At 39.7% G+C, this 13,683-nt stretch overlaps 1 protein-coding gene across 1 annotated transcript; it reads right to left on the minus strand.

Annotated features, from left to right (window-relative positions):
* Nucleotides 1–1,998: 1,998 nt before the first annotated feature.
* FGA (fibrinogen alpha chain) lies at nucleotides 1,999–11,482 on the minus strand. The gene is made up of 6 exons (XM_054990387.1): nucleotides 11,375–11,482; nucleotides 8,636–8,764; nucleotides 7,228–7,411; nucleotides 5,680–5,825; nucleotides 3,239–4,103; nucleotides 1,999–2,842 (listed from the first exon to the last, which is right to left on the minus strand). The coding sequence occupies exons 1-6, from the start codon at nucleotides 11,423–11,425 to the stop codon at nucleotides 2,133–2,135; spliced, it is 2,085 nt and encodes a 694-aa protein (XP_054846362.1). The 5' UTR covers nucleotides 11,426–11,482; the 3' UTR covers nucleotides 1,999–2,132.
* Nucleotides 11,483–13,683: the final 2,201 nt, after the last annotated feature.

Genomic DNA, 13,683 nt, shown 5'->3' on the forward strand with positions numbered 1-13,683 from the left:
CACCATGTTTTCCTTTCCTGCTTCTTCTCCTACCCTAAGGAATCTTCTGTTCCTTCCAGCCACATTAGTGCTTCTCCTTCCCAGTTCTAGTTCATGTTTCCTGAAGGCTGCACTGCTATACAGGGTGGCATTGCCACCACCACTGCTGAATCCTCATTCTTCTCTATTTTTATTACGGGTAAAGAGTTGGGTAAAGAGTGAGACAAACTCTTCAGACAACTTTGCAACTTGATAATCCAGGATTATCCCACACCTACATTCTACACCTTCCATGGTATGAATTCAAAAACAAAGGAAAGGAGGACAACAAGCAATGGCTGTAACATTGACAGACCAATGTAATAGCTTCATTAATCATGGCTTCTAACTGGATTCAGTGGACAAGCTCTGACAAAGGTCAGTTACAGCTCTCAGTCCCACCCTTAAATATTTTGCCAAGGCTTTGTTTTTTTGCAGCATCTTTGCCAACTTGCCCCATATGCCCCAGAAAGTCTCGGGAGTATTTTCATAATCTCCTCCTTACTCTAACAGGGATAAAGTTCAGAAGCAGCTTGCTACATTCTCAGACTGTTTCATTTCCTCCTGTTTTCCTTGGAGCCACATCATGGAGTTTTTCTATGTGGTACTGGGCCCAGTATATCAACCCTGCTGAGGTTCTGCTGCTGGAGGCCACATGGAAAGTTCTGGGCAACTCAAAAGGTCTCTCTCTCTCTCTCTCTCTCTCTCTCTCTCTCACTCACTCACTCACACACACACACACACACACTCATTAGCATTTTAAATACTAGTTGGTTCCAATTGTTTCACTTCTGAAGTTTCTTCTTTTGTGGAACCATCACAGTTAAAGACCAAGCTATGTATTCAAAAAAAGCTACCCTACTGAACCTATTTGGACTGTATCAACAGGAATGTATGCCCACCACATGTAAGAAAGCAAAGAGTTTTGGGTTGCAGATACAATCATCAATTCAGAAGATTTTGAAGATTAAACTTCAGCTGAAACTAGAGACTTTTTTGATGGGAAATGGACAGCCAGTTGGGAAAAAGTTTTAGAACACTGTTTTTATACTTTACTACAGCAGCATGAGTACTTTATGCACAAAAGTGGAAAACTACAACATTGCCTACAGTGGAGGAATGGTTGACAAAAGTTTTGGAGTTTGTGTTAATGGCAAAACATACTGCATTAATTAGAGAAAGGACATTAGTTAACTTCTTGTCTGAATGGAAAGAAACGCTAATAGACTTTTTGCATGAAATGGATAACAAGGATTTAATGACATCTGGATTTATGGATTAAGAAACAGGAACAATAGAAAAAAGGGGTTTTGTGATTAACTTAGAATAAGTGGGAGTCTAGAAATGATATATACTTGTGGCAGAGAAAATCGGAACTCCACTTGTAGTGTAATCTATTTTCTTTTTCCTTTTGTAGTGTTTATTTTCTTTTTCCTTTTCCTCTTCATTTTATAGATATATGTATTGTTAGTGTGTTATGTTTAGAAATGTGTGTTTTTTCTTGTTCTCTATGTTTGTTGTTTATTGTCTTGTGGTGTATAGTTTATAATTTAAATCAGTGCTTTTTTTCTGGGGGTACAAAGGGGTATGCATACCCCTAAACATTTTGTGAATCTAACAAGAGAAAGTAAAAATTTTAAAATGTTGGAATTCTCACGTACTGAGAGTACCCCTAAACATTTTTTAAGAAAAAAAGCACTGGTTTAAATAAAGAAAATTTTAGAACAAAGAGGAATGTATGCCCACCAACATCTAAACTCCTGACTGGAAAGAGACTTCACACTTAGGGGACAGGCATTGCTATAGCCAATCCAGTCTTTCTTTCCTCAGACAATGTTATTTCTTCACAAGAATGGATCTGAAATTGATTTCAACAGGTATCAACCAATGTATTATTTTAACTATGAACACCAAGCCCACCAGACATTATAAAATATTTATTAGCAGTACTGGTTGTAAATAAATTAACCACACCAACAATTGTTAAAGAGTGAAACCGCTTGTTTTATTTAATATGCAGATGTGTCTCAGTTGCATTCAGTTGCTTGGATAAAAAATACAATATAATTCTGAGGTATATAGTTTGGGAGAAAGTTTAGTTTTTCTTTTTCTTTCTAGTCCGTCTCTACAGGCCTAATTTTCATTTTAACAACTTTGAGAGAGTAATCTGAGGGCTTGAAGGGGACCCAAACGACACCATTTTCAATCTCATAAGGAATGTTGTTCCTTGGGTCATACTGACCTCCTGAGTAGTAAATCCCATTGAGATTAGCAGCTTGGCAATTGTTGTACCACCACCCACCTCCGTATACTTCAGCACAGTTTTCCTCCCACTGATCATTGTCTCTGTCAAAGGTACTGAACTTCATGTTAGCATGAGCTGTGTATTCACTGCCTTCTTCCTCTGAGCCTATGATCAGAGCATCTCCAGCGGTGCCCTCATAATCAGAGACACTGAGGCTATAACCTTCCAGTTCAGAGCCTATCTGCATATAATATTCTGCATAAGCTTCATTGCCCTCCCAGTCCTCTACTTCGACTCGAAGGACAGTGTCCTCCTGGGTCAGTATATGGAGATTTTCGTTGCCCAACCAGAGCTCTCCATTCCCTTTGCCATCCACGCTGCCGAAACCTTTCTTGTAGTCTTCCCAGGTCCGGTTAAAATTCAATGACCCATCAAATCTCTGTTGGATCAGAAGCCATCCTCCCAAACTGGTGTCTTGGTCGCAATAAACTGAAAAAACCTTAGCGGATCCTGCTGGCTTGATTCTGAAAATGCCACTTTTGGCACCAGAAGTGTGTTTTTGATGGATATCCTCACAGTCTAAAAAAAAAAGTTGATCTGGGTTGACAGAAGTTTTCAGTTAAGCTTTATAAAAGGCTCACAGGAATCCAAACAGTAATATTGCTGAAGATAACCTGCTACATTTAATTTTGTGCTACACTGAAAAGAAACCTTGAGCCTTGTTTTTTTCTGAAATGGTTGCTTACATGCATATTTTAATTGCAGATGACATTCCTTATGCAACTTCCTTGCTATCCAGTTATTAATAGTAAGAAGTAATTGCTCTCACCTTCCTAAATAGCAATAAACAGCCACATTATTTGTATTTTTTTAAACTATGAAATTGATTGGGGTAATGATATAGCCAGTTTGTCAATTTGGTTGCAAACTGAACTCATTCCTGCTCCCTCAATATTTATTTTCGGTGATCGATACCTGTCCCGATGTAGCTTTCCCCCAGCTTCTCTCCGCCTGTTCTCAAGCTGCGTGCCCGAAAATCAGGAGCATCCTCTCCACTTTCATCAAGTTGAACACTATGTTCCTCAAACGGTGAAGAAATTTTTAGTGATTTGGTTTCAAAAGTGGAGCCCCCTTTGTTGAAGCTACTAGTACTACTGCTGCTGGTTACAATTGTTCTGGAATGTGATGAGACGCCAGTTGTTTTAGAATGGAATTCAGGTGAGACATGAACCCCCCTGAAATCATCATCTTCTCCCTCCCCTAGTTCAGAGATAACATCAGGTCCTTCAATGTGCACAACATGGGTGTGGGTTCCATGGATTCTGCTCCCAGACTCTGGGGTGAAAAACTCTTTTACACCTGACAAATGGCTAAGATCAGAGAAGCCACTTCCACCACCAGTAGAGCTCACTTTGATTTTGGTGGAGCTGCCTGCTTCTTCAGGTGTTCCTTCCCGATACCCAGGAGTGACTATCTTGCTGGTATGGGGTTGCCGATCTGAACTTCCTGCTGAGACAACATGCTTGGTGACTATAGTCGAACCTCTAGATTCTGATTCTGGGCCTTCTAATATTGTTTCATATAGTTTTAGTTTGTTAAGTATTTTTTCATCTTCTTCTGACAGACGAAGAGTTTTGTAACGTTCAGAAACACTAGAGTCTTTCACCGGTTGTATTTTCAGGACCCTCAATGGACTACTTTGGAATTCTGGTTGAGAGTTGATGGCACTAACTTGTACAAGCTGCTTCTGTATGTTGTCATAGCTGTCTGTATTCACATGATAATCAACACGTTGAGTGCAAGACCCATGGCAGGCACGTACCTTAATATCAATGTCCACCTGTGTAGAGATGGATAGGGAAAAATTAAGTGACTGCATTTGATCTCTAACAGTGCAATCCTAAGAAAAATTACCCCAGCCTATGCCCATTGAAATCAATGGCCTTAGACGGAATAACTCTATTTAAGATTGCTCAGTAAATATCCTAAAGCAGTTTTTCTTTCTTTCTATATATGTATAAACAGTCTGAAAATTCATTCCACTGGCTTCATTAAGGCTACTAACAAAGTTGTAAGACAGCTGAGGCCACTTTCCTACATACACTGGAAGGGGATCATTTCTTCTAGAAGGAAGGCAGGATAATTATTTTAATTAAATATATGTGTACACTTCAAATATAAACCATTTTCACTTTAGATTAACTGCCCCAGTCATGGAAATCCTAGGCTGCTTCTACACAGGCCATATTGCCTGAAATTGCCATGATTCATTTATACTCAGTTTTAAAGGAAAATAATGTTGGTAACCTATTACATTCCCGGGTTTACTCATTGTCCTCACAGAATTTTATATACATGATGTATGGTTTATAACAGACAGACAGACAGACAGACAGACAGACAGACAGACAGACAGACAGACAGACAGACAGACAGACAGACAGACAGACAGACAGACAGACAGACAGACAGACAGATAGATAGATAGATAGATAGATAGATAGATAGATAGATAGATAGATAGATAGATAGATAGATAGCAATTACAGCACTAGGATATCCAATGCAGACATCAAAGAGCAGTAACAATTTTTTTCCTCATTTTCTGCTGTTAGCCATCAACCGTCATGAATCAATTGTAAGTTTCTAGTACCTGTTTGGGGAAATTAATACTGCTTTCCCCTTTGCAGTCAAAGCTACTCTCATTTATTTTTTAAAAAATTATGTAGGATCATAATAATACAGTTATACAATTTTGGATAATAAAAATAATTTAAAGGTGAGCAATGGCTTGGCTTGCAAAGTGAAAAGCAGTACTGTATTTAATTCCTGCCTCTGAACAAGAAATGATTATTGACAATTGATTTCTGAATGTTTGGGCCAGCTGAACAGAGAATGGGAAGAAATTAATGAGGCTGTAAATCAAAGGAACAAAAGGAAACTAAAAGAAGCAGTGGAACCTTTGCTGAATAGGATTTACTCCTAAGTAAACATATAGTAGGAACATTCCTATGTATCATGCATTGTTAGATTTTAATGGGGAAATACAGTTTTATTAAGTGATTTGTGGTACTCCAGTTTCAGTTCTGCTTCCGGTGGATAACCAAGGAATAATCTTCCAACAGCACAAAACAATCTCTGAACAATCTCATGTGCTATTCTTTAGGTTCTTTAACAAATGACTCTCAGCATCCTCATCAAAATTATAATTTCCACTATCAGTGAATGAAGCCATGATAAATTGGTTCCCAGCTAGTATGAACTGATAAATATAATGGCACAAGCCGCGTAGTTCTGGAAATATCCCTACAGAGCAAAGAATGCTTGTGTATCATGTCTTCTTGACTGAGACGGGAACAGCCCCTACCTCTGTAAATAAACTTTGAAAATGATAATAAAAAAACAACAACACCTACCTCTAAACGATTTATCTCTGTAACTTGATTTCGGATGCTGTTTTGAAGTGCTCTAATCCTGGACAGTTGGGTGACAACTCTCTGTTTCAATGTCACAAGTCTCCTCCTCAGATCATCAGATAACTGTCCATAGCTATTGTCTCTATCTAGAGCAAAAGAAGTCACTATTATCACAACTGTTTCCCCTTTCCCCTTTCTTTATAGGGTTGGTAACCCTGGCTTGAAAATTCTTTGGCATTTGGGAGCAGTGTCTGGGGACCACAGAGTTTGGGATGGGTGTTACGCTCCGTGGGGATGTGATGCAATAGAGTCCCTCAGCAAACGCTGCCATTTCCCCTGAGGAAACTGATCTTTGAAATCTGGAGGTCAGCTGTCGTTCTGTGAGATATTCAGGCCCCACTATGAGGATGGTAAGCCGAGTTCTTTAAAGATGCAACTTGACCTTAAAATATTCATTCAGCATATAAAAATATAGATGCCCACTGTAATTTTCACTGTTTGACTGCAGACAGTTACATGGACAGTATTAGACAGAAAGGAATTAGTAATAAAAGCTCAATAATAGACATTAGCTGATCATCTTCAAAGGGCAGCCCTATGTAGAGTGCATTGCAGTAGTCTAATGCAGGTATTACAATGGCAAAATCTTTCCTGCTCGGGAAGAGCTGAAGCTGGCAAAAAGCACACCTGGCAACCACTGCCACTTGTTTGTCCAACAGAAGGCCTGGGTACAGAAGCACCCCCATGCTACAGACCTTCTCCTTTAGAAGGAGTGCATATATCACATTTAAAAGAAAAGAAAAGATTTCTAAAACTTTCTGGGGGTACCTTGGATTATTATTGTACTAGCCATGTGCCATGTGCGGTAAACTTCTATACATCAGTTCTTAGCAGCATTTGTCCCCAAATCCTGGAATTTCTATCCCTCCATAGATGCCAACAGGGGGTTAAAAATTACATAGGACAGTTGCGCATGAATGCTTCCCTCATAACACCAGGGAATAATCTGTCAGAAAAAGGTTTCTTTGGACAGAAAAGCAAATGAGGAGAGGACCATAGATGCTCATCTCCCTTCAAAATCGGTATGCAGATTATTGCACCATGGATTGCTGCCTGTCCCTGATTTGTACTCCCTTCACTGGAAACATGTTAAAGCTCCTCACATTTTGGAGCTAGCTGCCTTGGGTAGCATTGAAGAATAGGTCATCACACTGGTTGGGCTGGGCCTCTGAGTTACTTAGGTGGAACAAGATTATTCACTAGATTATTTATGTATTGGGAAGAAACAACAGACCACTGGAGAAAAGAAGTTTCTTTGTACTCTAATCCGGGAGGGAAGGGAATTAAACGGGGGTAAGGAATGAGGTCTTTAGTAGACAAAATGTTTCCATGTATTTTCTTTGATAGTTGTTTTTACCACTCTTATGTCATAGTGAAGAATCAGACAGAGAACATTTAAGGCAATCTCAAAGGACAAAGCAAACATCTGTTTTTGACTGGTGACTGTTAGCAGTTAAGTGCTAACACAGTTATGAGGAAGACACTTACCTTGCTCATTTAGCAGATTCTGGCTCAGAACGTCAACGGTCTCTTGCTTCACAATAACGGCTTTCTTGTAGCTGTTTTGGTTGTCTGAGAGCAATTTCTTAAGTTTATTTATTCTGTCACTAAAGTCATGATCTGTTTCATCAATGAGCCCTTGCATCCTGCATCCTGACGGACATTTAGAGCCCTGAAAGAAAGGTGGAGCAGTTTAGATGAACTATCTGCCTTATAATCAGCTTTAGTTTTTTGTTTTTAATACAGTGAATGAAGATTTAACTTAGTATATGTTAAAAGTCACATTCAGCTTTGACTGCTTTCAGCTCGATATTGATATCCTTCAGTGGTAGGACACTTCAGTGGTTTCTTTACCACTTCTAGTAGAGCTAGCTCAGGGCTTTTTTTCTGGGAAAAGAGGTGGTGGAACTCAGTAGGTTGCCCTTGGCGAAAATGGTCACATGGCTGGTGGCCCCACCCCCTGATCTCCAGACAGAGGGGAGTTTAGATTGCCCTCTGCGTGGAGGCGTGGAGGGCAATTTAAACTCCCCTCTGTCTGGAGATCAGGGGGTGGGGCCACCAGCCATGTGACCATTTTCAAGAGGTTCCAGAACTCTGTTCCACTGCATTCCTGCTGAAAAAATGCCCTGCGCTACTTTATGCTTTTGTTAAACATTTGTCGCTTGACTCCCTCTCCTACTGCAGACCTCTGACTCCCCCCTCATGATGTTCCGGGGGTTTCCCTCTCCCCCAGCAGCAGCATTATGGGGACATCCTACAGCAGGATAGAGAGTGAGATAAGTGCACTCTATGGACAGAAATCCCTTCTGTCTCCAGAAATTTCCAGTGGATCCAAGCCAATGTATTTGATAACAATCCCGTGGCTCGTTTTTCTTTTGCTTAAAAAACTCTATTCATTATTCATTTGCATTTCTTTTACAGCTGAAAGTTGTACTGTCTAGTCCCATGAATGTCTATTTGAAAGGACATCCAACTGAAGTTAGTGCACTTACTCTCATTGAAGATTGCGTTCTTAATTGCCTATCAGTACATATCTATTAACTTAGTATGTTAAAGGCCACATTGAACCATGACTGCTTGCAGTTCCATATTGTCATATAGGTTTTGGATGTTATTAATTCATAGGCTCACCATAAATTGGAAGTGACTTGATGGCACGTAACACACACACATCCATTAACTACAGATGTACAATTTTCTTTTAGTAAATAACACACACGATGTTCAGTCAATCTAGGAATTCAAGGGATTGCTTTGTAGCAGTTGCTGAGTTGCCATATTACATCTGTACCATCCATATGGACTGTAACATGACCACAGGCTTGTGTCGATATGAGGGTACGTGATAAAAAACTCGATTAGATGCTTCAGGCCCTGCTGTTTCTCATTCGCTTACCCAGTCATCATCAGCACATAGTGGCCAGCCCTTGTCTTGTTTGCAGTCAGACTGAGCTTTATGTTCCACTATTCTTGGACCACGCACTCCTCCTCCATGCTCTTCGAAGGTGCTTTCACCCTCTGCGGCCTGTCATAAAAAGGAGAGGGGGAGATAGTATTTAAATGTAGGCAGACTCATATCATAGTAATAATTCCTTGAGTTAAAAATGAAAAATCATGTCAGCATTAGAACACTTAATAGCCCTGGATCCAACCAGCTTTTCCACCACTGAAAAATGAGGGTGGTGGTCCCCTTTACCCACTAAAAAAGCTATGCTAGAGGTCAGAGGACCTGCATGGACAAAAGCCTTGTGAGACGGGGGTTGTATTGAGGAGAAGAATTTGGCGAGATCAAATGGGAAAAGCTTGCTGGATCTAACCCACACTGAAAATAAGGTCATCAGCTACAGCTGAGTATTTGTTTCTGTTTGCAGTGTTTCATTAGAATGTTTAAATTAAGCTCGGATTTGGTACTGATTCCTAAAGGTAAAGTTAGTCCCCTGAGCAAGCACTGAGTCATTACTGACCCATGGGGGACGTCGCTTCATGTTTTCTTGGCAGACTTTTTATGGGGTGGTTTGGCATTGCCTTCCCCAGTCATCTACACTTTACCCCCAGGAAACTGGGTACTCATGTTACTGACCTCGGAAGGATGGAAGGCTGAGTCAACTTTGAGCCGGCTACCTGAACCTGGTTTCTGCCAGGATCGAATTCAGTGAGCAGAGCTTGGGCTGCAGTACCGCAGCTTACCACTCTGCGCCACGGGGCTCTTACTGATTCCTACCACCTCATATTTTCTCTCAGGAATCAATTAAGATTCATGACAATGACAACATGTGCTGCCTCTTGTGAGCAATCAGGGCTTCAGACTGTGCTTGTGCTTTTGTAATTATGTGCATAATTTCATTTTTATTGGTTAAATGAAAAGGACATGCATTTACTCTACTCATTGTTCTAAGCAGTGTTAAACAATCCTTTCATTTTAGTCTCAAAAGGAAGTTAAAGGAATTATAAAATTTAAAAATGAAAACATAGCTCATTTAATCGCCTCTGTTTATGAAGAAGCCTTGATAATGGGTAGGACAGACATTTTGAAAGACAGGGCACATCCCAGGCAATTTTAAATCATGGTTAACTTCTCATTAACATTAATGGCCTTTAAAGATGTTTTACTTTGACTATATTGTGCCCATATTGTTATCTTACAAGATTATAGAATTGTACACTGTAATGTGATGTCTGTTTTGGCCCTTTGAATCCATGGCAATCTGCAAAGATAGAAAAATCGTTCATGAAAATCCAATGAAGTCAAGCAGACTTTACCTTTAGTATTACTTGTATTTATAATAATTCCTTAAGTTTTCAGCAATGTGTGGAAGAATGTTTTCATTAGGTTATTTTGTCATCTTAAGCCATTAAGCATCTTCAGGTTATATACTAATAATCAGATTATCGTTGGTCTAGTACAGTGGTTTTCAAATGATTTGAGATCAGACATATTTCTAAGGTTATTGGACGTCTGAACTTACTGTAGTTTTTGAGACCAACTTATAACAATTTCTCGCTACTTTCTACCTTTCTAGCAAATGATGTTCCCTCTATAATTAGTGATTGAATTTTAAAAGTTTGGAATAAGCTATATATACAAATACCATCCAGTTAGCTTCTTTCTTTAAAGAAGCTAGGGCAAAGCTCAGAATTTGGTCTGAATGAAATTGTCTTTGATCACCAGAATTGGCATTTTAGTTTCATTAAAAACATAAATTCTAGTGTTTCAATTTTTTAAATTGTTATATTACATTGTAATTCACTTTTTCTTACAATATAATTGTACAATTCATTAAAAAGCTAAACAAAAATCTTGGCTACACGCACACACACACACACACATACTCACACACATATATATGAGTATGTGAGTATGTGAGTGTGTGTGTGTTTCATGGACTAGTCAAAGCACTACTTCTTGATTTTGTGAGAAAAATAGAAGAAAATTGGCTCAGAATATAAATATTTTAAATCAATTAATCAATCAATTAAATATAAGAGATATTTAGAAAGCATTCTGTTGTGCCAACCCAGCAAGGATATTAACACACTTTGGGTCACCAGTGAACTGCATTTTGTGAGGAGGAACAAGATACACATTTCTCATTATGGGACTATGTTGTATGTAATCAATTTTGCATGGCTGGTTTGAGGGCACTTGTTTTTTTGTACATATATAAGTAGAAGAATAATTATAGCGTGCATCTTAAAAGCACAAATATGTTTCTAGATGCTTCAAGAATCACCCTCCTTGATCCAGTCAACTGAAGGGAAAAAGAGTATACCCATCTCATTTTTCTGTTATGTGGTTACATTAAGGCTGATTTTGGAGAAATATATTGCCTCTTAAGTTAGTAAGTGCCCTGACCTGGATAGCCCAAGTGAGCTTGATCTCGTCATATCTCAGAAGCTCAGCAGGGTCGGTCTTGGTTAGTAATTAGATGGGAGACCTCCAACGAAGACAAGGGTTGCGAGGCAGGCAATGGCAAACCACCTCTGATAGTCTCTTGCCATGAAAATCCCAGCTGGGGTCTCCATAAGTCAGCTATGACTTGAGGGCACCACTCACACACAAGTTAGTAAGCAACTGAAGAAACAGAAACATTGTAAATAATAAAAACCAAAATAAACAGATAAATTTAATTCATACCCAGCTGATGCTGAAGCACAGCAGTACACAGAAGATTCTCATCTGAAACATCTTCCGAAAGCTGTGGGTCTCACACAAAGGGATGCCTTAACTTAGGAGTTTTGCTTGCATTTAAACCTTTAAAAAAAACCCAAACCTCTAAATTAATGATTAGTTTCCTCCTGTTTGCACAGCCGGGGACATCTTAGCCTGGTGACCTAGTATCTATTGCACAAATGCTTGTTTGCTGGAAGTATGTTTGCACAATGCCAGCAGACACAGGAGATGGGGTGGTGGGGGTGGATAATCATATCATCTCCAGGAAAGGAAATCTGTAAAGTTTATTTTTTAGAGTTTTGAAATAGATAGACAATGGAAAGGAAATACTATTTAAATTCTGGCAAACATCGATGCAATATATCTGGCATAATGTATTGGGCTTTCTTATATTTCAGAAATGATGAAGTTGCCAGCATGATGTGCCCATTTCTCATGTTGTTCTGGTAGGTTTGATTTTGGGATGTTACTTGGGCATGGACGAACAGTGTGGCTACATCCCATACCAGCACTGTCCAGTTTTCATCATGTGAAAGTAAAGTGGGAAAACTTATATTGTCAGACTTTTCTACATGATCTTCCAGATCCAGACATTACAGGAGCAGCATGGAAAGGAACTCAGGAGCAACAGCCATAGGCATACACATAAATATGATTTTGTAAAGGGTAGTCCCTTGCCAAGTCCTGTGGCACAGAGTGCTAAGATGCAGTACTGCAGCCCAAGGTCTGCTCACGACCTGAGTTTGATCCTGGCCAAAGCCAGGTTCAGGTTGACTCAGAGTTCCATCCTTTCGAGGTTAGTAAAATGAGTACCCAGTTTCCTGGGGGTAAAGTGTAGATGACTGGGGAAGGCAATGGCAAACCACCCCATAAAATGTCTGCCAAGAAAATGTCATGATGCGACGTCCCCCATAGGTCAGTAATAACTCAGTGCTTGCACAGGGGACTACCTTTACCTTTAGTCCCTTGCTAATGTGATGATGAACACTAAATACGCTCCAGAAGAAAAAAGGAAAGGATAGGAGAAATCAGCCTCCTCAACGTTCGAGAGTATCCTGGAGAAGTAGATTGCAGTGGGGTTTCCTAATGGTCCACTGTCTCCCATGATTCCTTGTAGCCCCCAGCTTTCAGCATTATAATCAGGGTTTTTTTCTGGGAAAAGAGGTGGTGGAACTCAGGACAGCACAATGATGTCACTTTGGGTCAGCTGGAACAAGGGGGGAGTTTTTTAAAGTTTAAATTGCCCTCAGTGAAAATCTAAAGGGCAATCTAAACTCCCCTCTGTCTGGAGATCAGGGGGTGGGGCCACCGGCCATGTGACCATTTTTAAGAGGTGCCAGAACTCTGTTCCACTGCGTTCCTGCTGGAAAAAAAGCCCTGATTATAATATAGATATAAGCTGGGTCTTCCTGGTAGAACTCTTGTGCTTATAACTGCATGAGCATCAAGGGAAAAAATGAACAGTGCAGCTTTTCCTAATGTGGAAATGCAGTTAAAGGGAAAGCACATAGAAAACATTGGGGTATCTGTGTCAAAGCAACATAAGGCACCCTCACCAACAGAACTGAAAAAAGGGCTCCATTTTCTCATAGTTTGGAACATATGCTGAATTTTGCTTAAACGCTGTAAGATGTTAAGAAGATATTAGTGTTGCATTTTGTTTCATTTTTTTCTACAGAGCGCTTTATGTAGAACGCTTCATGCTGATTTCACTGGCTTCAGGCTTTACTGTGGTTTTGAAACACTAATTCAGCAATATACAAACTCTTTGGATGATAGCAGCTATTTTCATCTCAAAGATTCAGGAGTGAACTGGTCCCCCACCCAGCCACCCAAGCTAAGCTGAGATAAGTACCTTCAGTGCTGAGATAAGAGTTTTGATTGTTTCAGTATATGTTTTGCTCTGGGGCTTCCAGATAGTTTTTGTAAATATATAGTTCCTAGTTAAACTGGAGCGTCTCAGATTGAGTCTGCACAATAATTAGTATATCCTATTCTATGCTAATACTTCTGGAGGAATGCATTGTCTTGATAGGATGTTGTGATACCAAACTTAGGAGAATCATCCATTAGGAGCAACCAGTATGATAACACTCTAATGACAATGGTTGCTATATGGCAGTTTCACAAAGATGGGCAGACTAATTGGCTTATTGTTTAACTTATTTGTTAATCAAGTAAATCAAGCATGCCAGTTGTTGCATCTCCTACCATTATCTATTTTGTGTCTGCACAAGGCAACGACCACAACATATCTTTTTTATATGACCGTT

The sequence above is a fragment of the Eublepharis macularius genome, chromosome 10, assembly GCF_028583425.1.
Source record: "Eublepharis macularius isolate TG4126 chromosome 10, MPM_Emac_v1.0, whole genome shotgun sequence".
Classification (NCBI taxonomy): domain Eukaryota; kingdom Metazoa; phylum Chordata; class Lepidosauria; order Squamata; family Eublepharidae; genus Eublepharis; species Eublepharis macularius.